Below are 16,972 nucleotides of genomic sequence, written 5' to 3' on the forward strand. Positions count from 1 at the left end.
ATATGTTGAATTTCCATCCAACTTGGAAATCAAATTGTGTTGTTCAGCTTTGTGTGTTTAAGAGCACATTGACCCAGTTATTGGCAAGATTGTTTTTTGATATTGAAAACTTAAGTTATCTAACATCACATAGAAAAGTCCTTTAAAATGACTGCATGTGAGGATATTGTTATTTCCATCTATCTGACAGAAAGGAAGAACTTTACAATTTGGAAGTGTGTTCTCAGAAATTAAGGAGTGTATTATGAGCAGACCTGTCCATTAAATCTATCAGATAAGGGAAAAGATGCTTTAAATGGTGAAAATTCTGACTTTTCCAACTTCTAGCTTAGTACAGTTGCAGGAGATATCTAAACAAGTATGAACAAGTAATACACAATTTCAGAAGTATAAGTAGGGATGATATATACCTTTGTTTTGAAATAGCAAAATGCCGAAGGTCCTGGCTCTTTTGTACCTACTGAATAAGAGATAATGATGAGATTATTCTACATGGAACAGCAAGTTTATGTCTAGTTTCAAGTGTATCTATTTGAAGCTGGCCTTTTTAGATGTCTTTGGGCAGTAAAAAGCTTTATGAAAATGGAAACAACTTTCCTAGCATCAGTTGCACAGTTCATAGCTCTTTGAAGCTAACTGTGGGAGCGCTGTGGTTCTGGTGCTTCTGCATATGGTGTGTGATTCTAGTTACAAATCAGAAGCTTAAAAATACAACTGTGTAATTAAAATGACAGCAAAAGGCACTTCCCTCTCCTCCCCCCCACCAAGCTCTTCCAGACTCTTCTTATGATGAAGGTTCTTAGAGTTAAGCTTTTTTGGATCTCTACCAATATGTTTGGATGAGGCCTTCAAATTACACCTTAACCATTTTTTTAAAGGGAACACCTTGACTGTTGTTTTCTGCTTGTATGCAGTATATGGTATTTGCTGTCTAGTGGAGCCCATGGTATTGCTAGAAGCTTTGCAAGGGATCATAATGGGTCAACAAGCAGACTTCAGGTGTCAGAACTTCAGTGTTTGCCCATTTGGGTTGCTATTCTGGGAGTTCAGCAACAGAACACCACCTGTTTGATTCTTGATTTTGCTTTACTTTGTTTTGAAGTGTAAATAATCACAAGTCTTGAGGCTGTTACCTGCTTGATCCATGTTCTTGAAGAGAGGGTACAGGTGCCCAAGTAGGCATGGGCACCTTTTTTTTTTATATAGGCTAGATCCAGTTTCCCTGTTTCCAGAGTAGAGCAGAAATTTAATGCATCCTAAAACTTAGTATTTATTAGGTGTTTCTAGGTAACATCCTGATCTGTATGTGTATCTTCTTGGTTACAATTTGCAAGTGCTTCATTTTGTCCAGAACCACTAGGTAGGAGAAACATGTACTAAATGTCACCTCTTAGGGTTAGGGTAGGGTTTAAAAAAATACTCGGGAATTCTGGTTGGGAGGACTTGGAACAGGTAATTGACTCTAGGGCAAACTACAGTGTGTAGGATATTGATATGTGGTTGAAGAGGCCATTGAATAATTGGTTGACTGTAACTTAAAGGGAAAGACCAATTTAAATGAAAGCCTGTAATCTCATCTCTTGTACATTTCTTGCTGTCATAAGATAGGGTGGAAATGCCGGATTCATTCAATGCTTAAAATACATTTCACTGTTACTGTGAAATATCTTTTTTTCTTCTTAAATTACTGTTTTTAAGAGAACTACTCTTCCTTTCAAAGAAAAAGAATCACAAGCCTTATAAAACATTTGATGTCTTCCTGGTATTACCAGCACAAGTGAACAGTGATTGAGATGTTCATACATACTGCAGAACAGTATCTGTTACTGAGTCAGGTTTTGTTGCCTGTAGTATTTCTTTTCAACTTACAAGGTACAATCCATCACTGTTAAAGTATTTGTTACATTTTACTGACTTTATGTGGCTTTTTAAAATCTTCTTTCACATCCTTTTAGTAGTCAGTCACGCTTATTGCTGCAAATTGTTTTCTTCTAAAGGTAGACTTTTTGCAGAATAGATTTGTAAAGGAATACTAAAAGGCAGCCCCTTCCTGAGTAAATCCGGCTCATGAAAGAGACTTGTGTTTTGTCCAACAAACCTGTCCAGATGATGTTGGACAGTGACAGTAGTGCTGTAGTGCTGGGCCAAATGAAGCCTGATTGCTTCATTTGGTGTTGCATCTTCCTATATCATATAATTTCTTCTGCTTCAGAGATTGATTCTGCCTGCAGGGTTAGAATGAATCCCAAGTAGTGTGTCAGTGCTTGACTTGGGTTTTCAGCTGGGGACAGTTAGCTGTTATCTCTGCAAGAGCTTGCTATACAATTTTTAAGATACTCTGCTTTATAAATTCTTCTGTCACTGTTAGCATGTTCCTGTACACTTCTGTTTGCTTTACTTTGGATCTGATTTGGGAAACTTTAGTGTTTTCTTTCCTGTTGTAAACTTGTTTGTTTGGGGTTTTTTTTTTAAGTACAGCTGCTGTATGTGGAGCTGTGTAAAGGCTGTCCCTTTTTCTTAGAAACAAAACCAAATGCTAATAAACTCCTGAAGCAATGGCATGCTTTTCTTAAACTTTTACACATAGTGTTTTCACAAGCGGGTGTGAAATCTATCTCGAAGGTAGCAGATAAATCATATTGGTTCTTCATCTAGCACGCTTAAGGACAAAACACATAGGAAAAAATTGAGCTTCATGGTGCTGTAGACTTACTTCCCTGCAGTTATAGTTCATAATGGTGAATTGTAGCTTCTATGGTTGGATTTCTTGTGTTGCATTGCACAGTACCTTATGTCAATATTTTAAATGTAATTCTGAATTTGTGTTTCAGGAATTACCAGAAGTGGTTCTCCTAAAGTTTTTTCGACCTGAAAACACACCAGCACCTGCAAGACCAACACCAGAGCAGCTTTCTAATCTTATCAAGACAAGTCTTCATTATCCAGAGTCTTTCAGTCATTCTTTTCATCAAAAAAGGTTAGTGCAACATTTATTAGGAACTTCTGAAATGTTGTTAATTTGACATAAATCCTGTGATACTATGTGGGTTATGGTGCCTGAGATGCAGTGTGGGTTGTGATATGAAAGATAAAAAGTCTGATGTGCAAGGGTGTAATCTTACTCAATTCTTAAATTCACTGCTGCAGAATTTTGAAGGTAAAATAAAAGTTTCATGTGGGGCAAAATACTGCAATACCACAGTTTACAGTTTTGATATTAAATAGTAATGTGATCAAACTTACTGAAAGGAAAATAAATACTTTCCTGCTTTTGTGTGTGTTTTTGGTGCCACAGTAAACGATGTGACTACTTTGAGAAGCTAGACAGAAAGTAAAAGGTACTTTTAAGTGAAAAGAGCTATTATATCTACAGCGTCTGACTTGCCAAGATTAGCTGTACATGGCTCAGATTTATGTCAGGAGGGAAGGTGGTAACAGTTTAGATCACTGGGGCTTGTCTCATGGAAGTATACCAGAATTAACCTGTCAAAAAGCAGGCTGCTAGAGTGAATTAATTTGAGCCTGTAAAAATCTGAGTCTTTCAAAGTTAGCATGATATGAACAAAGCCCTCTGGGTTCATTTCCAGATATGAAAGGGTTTGTATTTGAAACAAAGATACCTATTTAGGTTTGAGGTATTTTATTTGAGAACTCTACTGTTACAATTTTTCTAAAATTTCAGTTGATGTAAGTAAGTTGTTGAAAGAAGTGGATTTCTTTTTTTAAAAAAACCTCTAACATTTAAACACTTCGTAAGGTGGCATATTTTAATTGACAGTTACAAAGCATGCATCGTTCCAGTAACAAGTTCATATCTTACTTGTTACAGTTGCTAATTGTTGTTAGTCTAGCTTAGGATATTTAAGGTGATAAGCAATGGCAAGGAATTTGAGTGACACGAATCACTTATTGTGAACATATGTGAAACATAGATCTGTTTCAACTCTGGTAGTTTGGTTACCTGCCTGTGAATATCTTGGGGTCTTTCTTGCTGCATCTTTATTCATAAAAACTATCATACTAATTGTGAGCAAGCAACTAACTGTATTCTTATTCAGGGTAAAGTCTTGTTCAGGGTAAAGTCTTAAATTAACACAAATGTGTATGTGCTGTCTGGTTTGGGCACTGCTCTGGCAAAAACTTTAGGCCAGATGCCAGCAATTCCTCTATAGGAGGCAGTGCAGAAGAGAAGTACCTAGGCAAAATGTGCTGAACACCATACTGAATCATGTTATCCCATTCTGAAATGTCTGTTGTCATAACAGACAACTTTATGCTTTTGCTAGTCTATTTCTGCCAGATGAGGGGAAGTGGGAACTTCATTTGGTTCAGTTGAGCCAATGCTGTTTGCCTCAATCAATAGCTTTTATTAAAAGTAACTGTAGTCAGTGTGATTATATTGCTCTGTATGCTGACATGTTGCATAATAGCTACATATTATGTGAAATTCATTTTAACTCCTTCAGAGTATAATTAAAACTGTCCAGGGTAAGACATTTTGTTTATTATGGAACTATTTCCTTTTGCAGCCTCTGTCTGGTTCCTGTCACTCTCCTACTTTCCAATTGTTCCCAGGCAGTTGTAGATGTGATGATTGATTTGCGGCATAGAACAACAAGGTAATGTGTGAATGTTAATGGAACAGTATTTTCTGAGAGGGCTTTCTAGTTTGGGGAGTCTTGTAACATCTTAACTGCATTGAATATCTAGAGTAAGATTGTGTTTTCAACAGTGGCTTCTTTGAGGGTATAAAGGCTTCATGAAGTCAAATGGTAGTCTTCAGTTAGTGCTCAGTTTTACTTCTGGCTATTGCTAAGACAAGACCTTGAATTGTGACTTAACTGCTTTTTTTTTCTGGAAAAGGAGAAATGCTTTTGAACAAGTGAAATACGGGCTTCAGCAACCTTACTTTACTAAAATTATGTTGGGTTTTCATTTTTATATGTAAAGTAACTTGTCAAACTACTTTTGAAGTTTAAGTACTTCCTCCTGCAATTTGGCTTAGTATAAAATGTCATATAACATTAGGTATTTTTAAGAATTCCTGTAGGTTTATCAGCTGATTCTTATGCCTGGCTGTTTGCTTAGCATTGTAGTATTATGTGCAGAAATATTAGCACTGAGGAAATATTTTGTGAATTGCTTTCAAGAGTTTTACTAAGGATTTCTGTAGGAGAGAATTGAGAACCATGAGATATCATTGCTATTTCTTCCAATTGTATTAAAACCAGACAATTTAACTCATGTAATTCAAGTGACAGTTCTGTCATGCTAGTCTGTATGCTTACCACCAAATAGACTCTAGGATTCTTGACTGAATATTCTAGGGGGATTGTGAAGACAGATTGTGAGGATTTGAGGTACACTTGGTCATGGGAAACACTTTTTGCCAACAGTCCATTCATGCAAGTGAGAAATTAAAAGCCTGGGCCTAATACACACATTGAGAAATAGTGGATAGAAAGCTTAAGTATGTTTTATTTCTCAGTTAACATTAGGAATCTATTCACTGGACTGGTGTTTTTTAAGAGATGATCATGTCTTATAATAGCACTGTAAGACATGACTTTGGAAGGATAGTGTAGTTGTGTCTTGAAATGTGTTAAAAACAAGTACACCTCCCAGCTTATTAATGCAACATGTCTAAAGCAGTGTCTGTCTATGCTGACTATTTCTGTGTGACATGCATGCTGATTTAACTAGTTCAAGGGAGAGGCCTAAGAATACCTTATGTAGGAATTCATAAAACTGTGACAGTTTGGGGTTTTGTTACTATGTCTGTTAGTGTATCTGCTGGTTCTTTAGAAAGCTGGGAGTACACTGGAATTTATCAATAAATATATATATATAATTGTTCTGTATATAGTATACACTGTATTAGGAACCAAAGAAATTTCAGTATCTGTACTGATTCATCTGAGCCAAGGGGAGAACTGCTGTAAAGAGTGTTAAGTGTGAGAACATTAAGATGTATTTGGTAAGAAGTAAGGACCCATAGTTAAATTGGGTGGACATAGGATCCATAAAGGTACACAAGGATAACTTAGGTACTCTGTCTCAGAGTGTGTATATCCTTGTACAGATGGGCATGTGTGGATATAATAGGAAAGGGAAATAGGGACTTACAGACTTTTTTTTTTTTTTTGAAGCTGCATTTAGAATCTTGATAAAATGTCAAGCACAGTTCTGTCTATACCTATGATTGCAACTGTTATCCTTTCAAAGTCTGGCTTTGTTGTGCTATAGAAAACCTTAATCCCTTAAAGAGTAGGGAGGATGTGTGAAGCACAGCACCATCTATTTAGGGAAGGCATTGACTTAAGGGAAGTTACCATAGGCAAGCAGTCAAAAAGATGGGGCAGTTCCTAAGACAAATGACAGTGGTCACTCTCACATTCGGAGACTGCCAGAGTAGTAGCTTCATTTCCCAGTTCCTGACTTCTGAAGTTTTCAGAAACAAGCCTGTCTCTGTGAGGGGGTGGTGGTGGACACACAGTGGTTTCTGAAATCTTGGGCAAACTTGAATTTGGAGGGAATCATGTAAAGTGGCAATACATGCTTCAAATGCAAAGAAATAATTTTGTAACCTTCTTTTTCAGCCCAGAAGCACTAGAAATCCATGGATCTTTTACTTGGCTTGGGCAAACACAGTACAAGCTTCAACTTAAAAGCCAGGAGGTCTATAGCTTGCAGCTGAAAGCTTGCTTTGTTCATACAGGTGTCTATAATCTTGGAACTCCCAGAGTATTTGCCAAGCTAGTGGACCAAGTTACTTTGTTTGAAACGAGTCAGCAGAACTCTATGCCTGCACTGATTATTATCAATAATATCTGACCACTTCCTGAAAAAAAATCACAGTAAAAGACAAAATAAATGGGATTCTTTTCTTATATTGCTGGTTGACATTTTGCTGCAGTTTTTGGAAATAGCACCTCAAACATCTAACTTGTTACTAAAGATTGCGTAGGAAAGGAAATAGCAAAATATTTGGACAACTTGTCAGTTTGTTTCTCAATGCAATGCACGTTGGACTGAAAATAAGTTTATCCTTTTATAATGTATTTCTTCTCTGGTAATTAAGGTATTCATAACACAAAATACTCTAACTCGAGATCTGAACATATTTGTATGTCATATGCCCTGTCAAAAATGCAGCTTAACTGCTGTTACAACTTCCAGCATGGTGTGTTTAATATTTGTGGCTGTATTAGGATATGGTTCAGGAAGAAACCCTCATTGGCTTTTTCCTGTCTGAAGCCATTAGTCATGATAAATCCCAACCTTACTGTGAAGCTCAAGAAGGTCTCTCAAATCCACTTAAGTTTCTCAGTTCTTTAGTTCCAAATTTTGTTTTGAGTTTTCATGTTTATGGAAACTGGTGACATTTCAAGGTTTACATACACATCCCACCTAAGGTGTTTAAAAAAAATATGATTTCTCCAACCAGTTTGAGTATTTTCCCACTCATCTCAACACAGAATGCACTATTTCACAACCATGAGATCGTCATTTAAGTTGTCACATACTTTATTATGTAACTATAACAATTGATCTGTTTTAAAAAAATCTACTCAAGATTTTCAAGAAATGTATTATATTTATAACAAATGTACTGTAAATAGAATAAAACATACACCATATTCACTGTATGGACATGTGGCCTTTTTTCTTTTCTATACAGCTGTAGCTACCTACAGGTGTTGTTACTGTGTATATATACCCTGCATTGTCTTCATTGTGGTCTCTGCTCCTGTGAAGTTCCTGTTGTGCTGCCATATGTTGTGTTGGTGTACACTGAAACATGAAGTGGCTGCTGTATTTGCCTTGGGAATCCCATTCCCAGGTACAATGCAGAATTCAGCTGTCTGGGAGCTCTTGGTTACTTGCTGTGTGCTGGGAATTCTTGAGTAGTAGCAGCTGAATGTAGGGAAGGCTGTGTGAAGCAACTGAGCACAGCAAAGCCAGGTAAGTTAGGACTTACGGTTTAGGATGGTTTAGCTGAGTACAAGGGAAATTGAGCACCTAGAACAGACTGACAGAAGTCTCAGGTTTCTTTATCTTGTGGCTGAAGGAAATCTTTTCGTAGGACAACACTGGCTTATGAAACAGTACGTCTACCTTTTTAGGTAAGTTTTCCAGTTTTACTTGTGTTCAGCACTACTGTGTGACTGCCTCCAGGACTTAAGACTTCTTGAAGAGTCTTAAAACTGCTTCACAGCACATGACCTTTCATAGTTGTATTCAGTGTGACTTTGGATCAGGTTGATAAAATAATGGAATACTTGAGTATTATCTAACAATGATTATGTTGCTTCAGGGGTTGAGTTTTCTGCTTTTTGAGCATATTGGATGGCAGATCTTTCTAAATGATTTATGGCATTATGACATTACGCTATGTCATCAGTCCTCTTTCTGTCTTGATACTCTTAGAGAAAGAAAAGTCATTATTAATGCTGTTCAGCTGTCCCGGTATAGGCCACTGTTCTAAGTAATTAGTGTATTTTTAAGACTTCCTCAAATACTCAAGTGGCACAAGTCACATTATTCTCATAGATGTTTCCACAAGAATTCTGTGAGATATGGGTTAGAAAGTTAACTGCTTTTCAGTCTGTCAGAAGAAACTGATAAGAAATGGTATCTCCTGTGATTTTGAAGTTGTGCTGCTGTAAAGAGCAGGCTTGCTGAAGGCTTGACTAACTGCAGAAACTACCAGGCTGCTATCCTGTTGATGGGTGTATGTCTTGTCAGTGATCCTAACTTTCATATTAAATAAACTAATGCTTTCCGTTTCCATTATTGCTAATGTATGTAAAAACCTGTGATAACACACATTATATAGCTTGGCTTCAAGGAAGTGCTGTGTCTAGATGAACCCTTTTTCATGTTTCTGAGAATGTTTATAAGATTATGGTGAGCTAATGATGTGGCTGGAGGCTAAAAGATTTGAAGTAATGTTTTATTCAGCATGGCTAAAAATAGCAGCCTCTTCAGCATGCAGTTTTGAGATGTGTTTCTGTGTCTGTGTATCTAGACATGAGGTTATTTTGTGCAGATACCAAGTGTTCCCAGAGAGTTCTGCGTTCAGCAGTGTAGGCTGTCAACCCTACGGATAAGCTAACTGGTTATGCTACAGACAGAGTATTACATACCAAAAAACACCCCTAAACCAACACACTCGAGCAAACCAAACTTGCTTTCTCTTCAGTGAAATTCTGTGCATGGTGGGGGGTTTGGGAATAATTTAATCTTTTATTTCATAAACCACAGAAAAAAATCCATACATTAGTAGACTAAGAAAATAAAAGTAAGCTTTTTATCTGAGCTCAGTTCACCCATAAACTTGCTCCTGAAATGAGGTAAATTCAGTCATCACTTTGATACTTCAGGGCATGCACTGCTCCATCCTGTGCTATGGGAATTCAGATGGTTCTAGGCTGCTTTCCTGAAAATTGGTGAAATGCTTCACTAAGAGAGTATTGTGCAACACAAATCTGGAGTAATAGAGTTTATAGTGTCTTCAGTAGGCTGTAGATGTGATACAAAAGCATGCAAAGTTTCTAAAGATGTAGTCTGAGAATGAAGAGACAATCTATCTGCAGCTGACTTCTACATTTAATATCATTTAAGTTTCTAATATTTTAGTCCATTCTATAAAATGTAATTCAAAATGTTTATTTCCATGCTTTTTTAGTACTTCAGCCAGCCTGAATTCTAACTCTCTCCTACAAATCAGCAAAATAATCTTCCTTGTTGAGTTTTCATATTTTTAAAGTAGGATGCCTAATACTCAATGTACTTGTAGTTTGGTTATAGAACTTGTATACATTTATTTGTGTGGGGGACTTCAGTATCTAGTGGTGTGCTGCTTGCATGAATGGTCATCTCCAAAGTACTTAAAAAGCTCCTTAAGACTATTAGAGAAGAATGCCACCTGGAGTAAAAGAAAAGTGCCTGGTACAAAAATTCAGCTGAAGTTGCTCTGAGTTTTGTGTTAGTGACACTGTGGCAAGGTCCTGAGAAAGCTGTGTGCCATAGAGTGGAAGAGGGAATGCAGGAAGTGCACAGAGGGAACTGATGTGGAGTAGTCTCATGAAAGAGCAACAGAAACTTAGCCACTGGGAGGGAGGAAGAGAGCAGTGAGCACAGTTGGACAGAGCTTTCCAAGTGAAAACTGAGTCTTTCACTGTAATGGAAAGCAAGGTCATGTCCGTATGGTGCCTGTGGGCAGAATGATTACCAATGGAATGATGACACCAAGCTGTGTGGTTCAGTTGATATGCTGGAGGGAAGGAATGCCATCCAGAGGGACCTTGACATGCTTGTGAGGTGGGCTGATGCCAACCTCATGAAGTTTAACCATGACAAGTGCAAGGTCCTACACCTGGGTCGGAGCAATCCCAAACACAGCAGCTACAGGCTGGGCAGATAAGAGATTCAGAGCAGCCCTGTGGAGAAGGACTTGGGGGTGTTGGTCAATGAGAAAATGAACATGAGCCAGCAGTGTGCTCTTACAGCTCAGAAAGCCAACTGTATCCTGGGCTGCATCAAAAAGAGCGTGACCAGCAGGTCAAAGGAGGTGATCCTGCCCCTCTACTCTGCTCTTGTGAGACCTCACTTGGAGTATTGTGTGCAGTTCTGGTGTCCTCAACATAAAAAGGACATCGAACTGTTAGAACAACTCCAGAGGAGGGCCACAGGGATGATGAGGGGACTGGAGCACCTCCCGTATGAAGACAGGCTGAGAAAGTTGGGTCTGTTCAGCTTGGAGAAGAGAAGGCTGTGTGGAGACCTCCTAGCAGCCTTCCAGTATCTGAAGGGGGCCTACAGGGATGCTGGGGATGGACTATTCATTAGGGACTGCAGTGATAGGACAAGGGGTAACGGGTTAAAACTTAAAGAGCAGAGGTTTAGATTTGATCTAAGAAAGAAATTCTTTACTGTAAGGGTGATGAGGCACTGTAATGGTTTGCCCAGGGAAGTTGTGAATGCTCCATCCCTGGCAGTGTTCAAGGCGAGGTTGGACGGAGTCTTGGGTGATATGGCTTAGTGTGAGGGGGTTGGAACTAGATGATCTTAAGGCCCTTTCCAACCCTAACTATTCTATGATTCTATATTTACCTAAAGGGAGATTTCTTTGATTCCCTCTTACTATTATAGGAGATGACTGTGATGTTACAGCAAGATGTTGTACCATTTGTAGTCTCAAGTGTCAATCCTATCTGCCTTCTCAGAAATAGTATAAATCATACTAAATGCTGTACTGCCTTTGAATTGTGTACTTTATTCTTCAGTTTTTTCAGAAGGACTGGTTATTCTGATATACCTGTGGAGTTTTCAGAACTTGTCTCTTTATCTTGTAAACTGAACTCTTCTATGCATCAAAACAGGAACAGTAATCTTTGCTTTGAAGTTTTAATCACAACAGAATCGCCTATAATGTTTATTTAAATCCTGTTTAAAGACACTGTTTACTTCTTACAGTAGTGAGGAGTTGGAAGATTGCTTGATTCCGCTATCTACTGTGTTCACTGAGCACTTTTTCAACAGCTTTGTGGTATTTATGTTGTCTTCAGTATTGAATTCCTGTCTGAAGTGCCGTGGGAAAGACATGGAAATCTCATTGCAGAGTATAGGGGACTGCTTTTTTCTTCAAATTAAACGGGTGGAACACTGCTGCCATCTAGTGCTGTCTGCTTCTCCATGACTGTTCTTCTGTCTCATCAGTAGGTGGACATCCTTTTTTTTTATCCTTCAGAGCTGGATACTGGAGGTGCCAAGAGGTCCAAGCCAGCTACAGGAGAGACCATAGAATCTATGGGTATCTCAGTCAACCTCTGTGTGACAGCTGAAGGAGTTGGCTAGTTGGAGGAACCAGGAGTTGTAGGCCTACTGCTGTGAGACTGTGGGGTCTGTTGGTCAACCAATTCACCTTGAGTTTTGACAACAACTAGTTATTGCTGAGATACAAATTCTCAAGTGAACTGTGTCTAAAAACATTAGCTTTCCTGTAATTGTGAGCATTATGTGTTGCTTGCTTGGTTAAATGCACTTTTAAGACTTTAGTCCTGGCTTTATTTACTAAGTAGCTTGGGACTTCTGGAATTACATGTCTTCCTTCTGGGCAGAGAAGGTCCCCAAATTCAAAGTACAATTTCTTGATATTTGGGAAAAGATCTTAGTATATCACTTCCTAATGCTTTCTTGAAACATGAAATCAAAGTCAGTAGTAGAATATGGTTTCAAAGTAACTGTTCTTTAGCAGTTACTTACATGGTGTGCTGCTCCAGAAGAAATGCCCAGGGTGCCAGCAGAAGGATAGAAGTATTTAGTGTTTAAATCTGTTGACAAGAGTTCCAGTTCAGTAGAAACAATACTCAATATCCACAGCCTGTGTGGGTCCCACTGCATAGCTGTTTTCGGAGCTGTTATCAAAGATGTTCTTTCCATGTGTTATATAGAGCCATTTATGTATAGCATGAACTGTGTCTAGACAAAAATAAATATAGTAAGTTATTTTAGGTTGTGAGAAGCATTGTCAAAGTGCTAAAAAGGGAGAGGAAAATACCTATGCCTTGAGGAGGGCAATAGTGTCTAAATAATATGGTGAGAAGGAAAACAAGAAATTGTTTTCATTATTTAAATCTGAGGTCACGATAGCTACATAATGCAAGGAACCTCAGTAATACACCAGTGCTTTCGTATTGATCTAAAGTAAATTTTCCTTCCCTTGACTATACAACAAAATTAACATTTATGTTATTCTTCAGTTATAAAAACCAAGTACAAATGCCTTACTGAAAACAGTCACCCTGCTAGTGAGAGTGCTTGGAGGAGAATGGAATTATGTGGTACAATCACAGCTATGCTCAGATTAATATGGACAGATTTCTCTTCAACTCTCTTCCCAAAGATAATCATAAAATATAAAGCCAGGATTTCAAATTTATTCAAAAGATTTAACTTTAAATCTCATCTTCTTATTCATCTTTTATCTACTGTGATGTAGAGCTGTCTACACTAAAGTGTCATGTGGCACATGTATCAAAAGTCAGCTCTGAATTGCGGTGGGTATAGTGGGCATTCCAGGATGTTTTTCACTTACTCCAGTGAGATAAGGGATTATTTCTGAGTATATTAAAATATAAAAATGCCTACAGTAATGGAAATCCATGGAGGGAACTTCAGCTTTCTTTCTATGTACATTGTTGCTATTTCAGCCACTTGAAATCTTAATGTTTGCTGTCTTTTCAGAATTACCCTTTAATAATTTCATGGACAGAATTAATTCTGTAGAGCAAAATCTAGGCTGGAACATAATCTTTTCAACACTTCTGTTTTTAAACCCATGAATGCTGATTACGCATATTCCAGGAGTGAGTGATTTCCTGATCCCCATTTAAGTCAGGATTGATTTGCTATGCATTTCTATCAGTTCACAGGAGTAAATCATTAATTTGTAAAATGTCACATGGCTAATGAGTCCTGCTAATTGCTTTGGGGGCAGCTGGAGAACAAATGAAAAATTAACATGGCTTAAAAATGTTGCTTATAGACTATAGCAGCATCCAAATCAATTCAGCTGATGCCTGCAAGTGTTATTCTTTTGGGTATTCCTCTTTTAGAACAGCTGTGGTGTTTTCCTCCTGATAATTGTGGCATAGTTCCTTACCCTGTTTCCTCCAGGACACTGAAGTAACTCAGTGATAGTCTTTAAACAGGTGCCTCATGATCCCCAGGTATCTTGAAGCCGTAGGATGGAGGAGGTATTTCTGTATGTTTAGGAGGTTGTAGGGAAAGTAACAGACACTTCTGACCAAGGATATAAATACTTCTTGACATTCATAGGCAAAATGTTTCGTTCTTCCTTCCTATTGTGAAGAGGCCATTGGGTGATGTGCCAGCTTTCCCCACCTCTCCCTGCAGGTGCTATTGTCAGAGCGTGCCAGAGGGGAGACACAAATGTGCGTGGGACTCCACTTACTGTAGTTGCTGACACTGAGTTGTATTGGTGACATTTGCTGTTGCAGCTAAAGCTTGAGCTCTTGGGACCAGATGACAATTTGAGACTCTCAGCTTTTTGTGATGTACACTGCTAGCTCTCATGGTGTCAGGGAAATGCTTGAGTGTGCCAAAAGCTCTGCTGCCGTAAGACAAGTTTTTCAACAAAATAAATGAATAGTATCCTCTGTATTGCAATGCCATAGGGAGCTGCTGAGGAAAGAAAGGACAGTGGCAGCTCAGAGCTCTGCTTATGAGGAATGGTGGGAGACTGATTAAGGAAGACTACCCTGGAAAAGCTTTCCTACTGTGACAGAACTGATTGAATGTACCAGTCAAGGGGACAAAGGCTCAGGAATCACAGCCAATACCATTCTCCATCTTAACATCTGTCCTTAAAGATCAGTTTCTATTATCCAGACCACAAAGGGGAGATGTCACTGCTTTTGAGGTTCATGTTCTGTTTCTGGCTGCTTTTCAAAGTCACTCTCTTCATCTGTAGGTCAAACAAGCTCTAAGCCTTCTGGATGAGTTGTGGCCTCAGCTACACTAAAAACACTAACAAATTTGACTATTTTTATAAATGCAAATTAGAGCAGAAACAACCTAACTGAACAGCATTGCTAACTTACTGAAATGCCAGTTAAAAATATATATTTTTGGATTAATATTTAGAAATATTTCAATAACAGAGCCATAAAAGAATATAGTGAGATCAGCAATATTTTATTGTTGCTTGTCCTACATCTTTCCTATCAAGTAAGATTTTTATTTCCCTCTGCAAGCCAGAGTTCAGAGAACATGGGAGGGTGCTGAGCATACTGCTCAGAACAGTTTCCTTCTGTCCAATGCAATACTATAGTTTTGCTCAATACGTTATGAACATAGTCACTACTGGCTAGGATTTTTCTGAAGACTCTGTAGGCATTTTTAGCGTTTTACAATATCCTTTCTAGGGTGTGAAACTTGCACATTGATGAAGATTGCCATGAAAATATGTTCATCTTAGCATTGAGAAATTCCTATTAAAAATGGGGTGTTCTAACACCTTTTGTTGAAGGTCTTTGCACAGGGTATCTTCTGTTACACAAAACAAATGAGAATGTATGCATTAGGATGACAGTGGAAAGGTGTGTATGTAACACAAACCTTCTTCACTGTGCTGCCATCCTCTTCCTTGCTTTGGTTGCTAGGTGTGTGTTGATGGAAATGAGGGGCACTTGTGAAGGAGCAACATTGTTGCCTGCCTTTTCTGCTCTTGAAAAGAATCTTTACAATAAAAATCTATAAATATAAGCATGTATGTTTGAACAAACAGCCTTTATATGAGCTGATGCTTTGCCTGAGCTGTCAGTCCCCTGTGTTGTCTCAATGTGAGTGAGGACACTGCCTTACAGCGAAGTCCTGCAGTGCCCTGTAGCTCTGGAAGAAGGGTACCGGAACAAGAGCTCAAGATGCTACTCCTTCATTGATCACATGAAACAATCTCAGGAGCACTGTGGGACCAACATATCAGATTTAGCATCCTAAGGAGCAGATGGGACAGCAGGCCAGAACCCCCTGCTTGCTAAAAGAGCTATGTTCCCATGCTGTCTGGTAGCAAATAAAAAGCAGGCTGTGCTCTCCATATTCTTAATTAGAGCAGTTTTGTAAATAGAATTGTCTCCTGCAAAAGGGTATTTGGTCCTGCTCATTATGAATGCCCTGCATCAACTACCTTAGTAAAAATCTTATATGCTGCTGCAGACAGTTAAGTTTGTTAAATAGGTAATTACTCTTGTCAGGGGTGTTTAGTCACGTATGGCTACTTAAGAATGACAATACAATTTCAGTGCAGTGTTACTTATGCAGTAGCTATATGTGGATGCATTGACTAATGTAGCATTTCCAAAGAGACTGAAATAAGAAATAGATCCAACATTGAAAGCACCACAGTGGGTACTGGCTCCTGCCTGAGGGGGAAAAAATTCAGTATCTTCATTTCAAGATGCTGTTTTTATGCATAAAGAATACAAACCCAACTGCTTGGCACACTACTATAGTTTGACACTGGATACTACAGATTAATAAACATAAACTCTGTGTTTATGAAATTAGGTTTGTCATATTTCTTTAAGTAGCAAGGGCAAAAATACCCAGGTTCTTTTGGGTTCAAATGTTGTCAAAGTCCAGGTGAGAGATGTCCGTATAAAACCAGAATAAAAGTCTTTTGGTTTTGGACTAATAAGCAGACATCATCATTCCCTTCCCTCCAGCAATTTTCTTTCATTTCCCCAGTATCTTTAGGGGACTTTTTTCTGCTCATAATTCCTCATTTTTGGTGTATTTTTTTAGCATGGTTCCAATTCATGCTTTAAGTGGTAAAACAATCCTAACAACACCTGTTTTACTCAATGTACAAGACAGTGCCTGAGATTAAAAGCAACCATAGTCAAGTACTTTTAATCGTTCACTAGCTTAGGCTGCTTTTCTTCACGTTGTTTGGGGATGCAATTTCGTAAATGGATGAGCCTCTCTGAAAAGATCAGCCACAGTATTTATAAGTTTCTTTGAGGAAAAGTGGTTTGCTGCTTCTTTCATAGGAAAATTGTGCAAGAATATAACAAAGCATGAAAAATAACATATTCTGAGCACAAATTATAAAATAGGCAAATCTTTTGTTTAATCAAACTGTATTTTTTATTCTAAATTGATAACTTTCATTTTGTGAGTGTGGTTGGGGCATGGGAGGGAAGTCTAGAAGTGATAATTCAGATCCCTGACTTTAGGATCAATGAGATGCCTCAAAGAGAGTAAGTACAGTATTATTTTCTTAATCATTATCTTAAGTAATGAATTGACATTTACTTTTGTCTACTTAATTTACATCTGAAAATCATCACTTCAGATATCAAATGTCTCTTCATTCGCTGCATTTCGCAGAGACACATAGAATCATAGAACAGTTAGGGTTGGAAAGGACCTCAAGATCATC

At 38.2% G+C, this 16,972-nt stretch overlaps 1 protein-coding gene across 2 annotated transcripts in view; it reads left to right on the forward strand.

The window, feature by feature from the left end:
- TRAPPC8 (trafficking protein particle complex subunit 8) overlaps nt 1–7,649 on the forward strand; it is a 49,585-nt gene extending 41,936 nt beyond the window's left edge. For both annotated transcript variants that reach the window (XM_031052854.2, XM_031052855.2), the window contains 3 exons: nt 2,832–2,977; nt 4,530–4,619; nt 6,600–7,649. In XM_031052854.2, the coding sequence (XP_030908714.2) occupies nt 2,832–2,977; nt 4,530–4,619; nt 6,600–6,834 (471 nt within the window). In that variant the 3' untranslated portion in view covers nt 6,835–7,649. The remainder of the gene's footprint in view (nt 1–2,831; nt 2,978–4,529; nt 4,620–6,599) is intronic.
- The last annotated feature ends 9,323 nt before the right edge of the window (nt 7,650–16,972 follow it).

Source organism: Melopsittacus undulatus, chromosome 1 (assembly GCF_012275295.1).
Source record: "Melopsittacus undulatus isolate bMelUnd1 chromosome 1, bMelUnd1.mat.Z, whole genome shotgun sequence".
NCBI classification, from domain to species: Eukaryota; Metazoa; Chordata; class Aves; order Psittaciformes; family Psittaculidae; genus Melopsittacus; species Melopsittacus undulatus.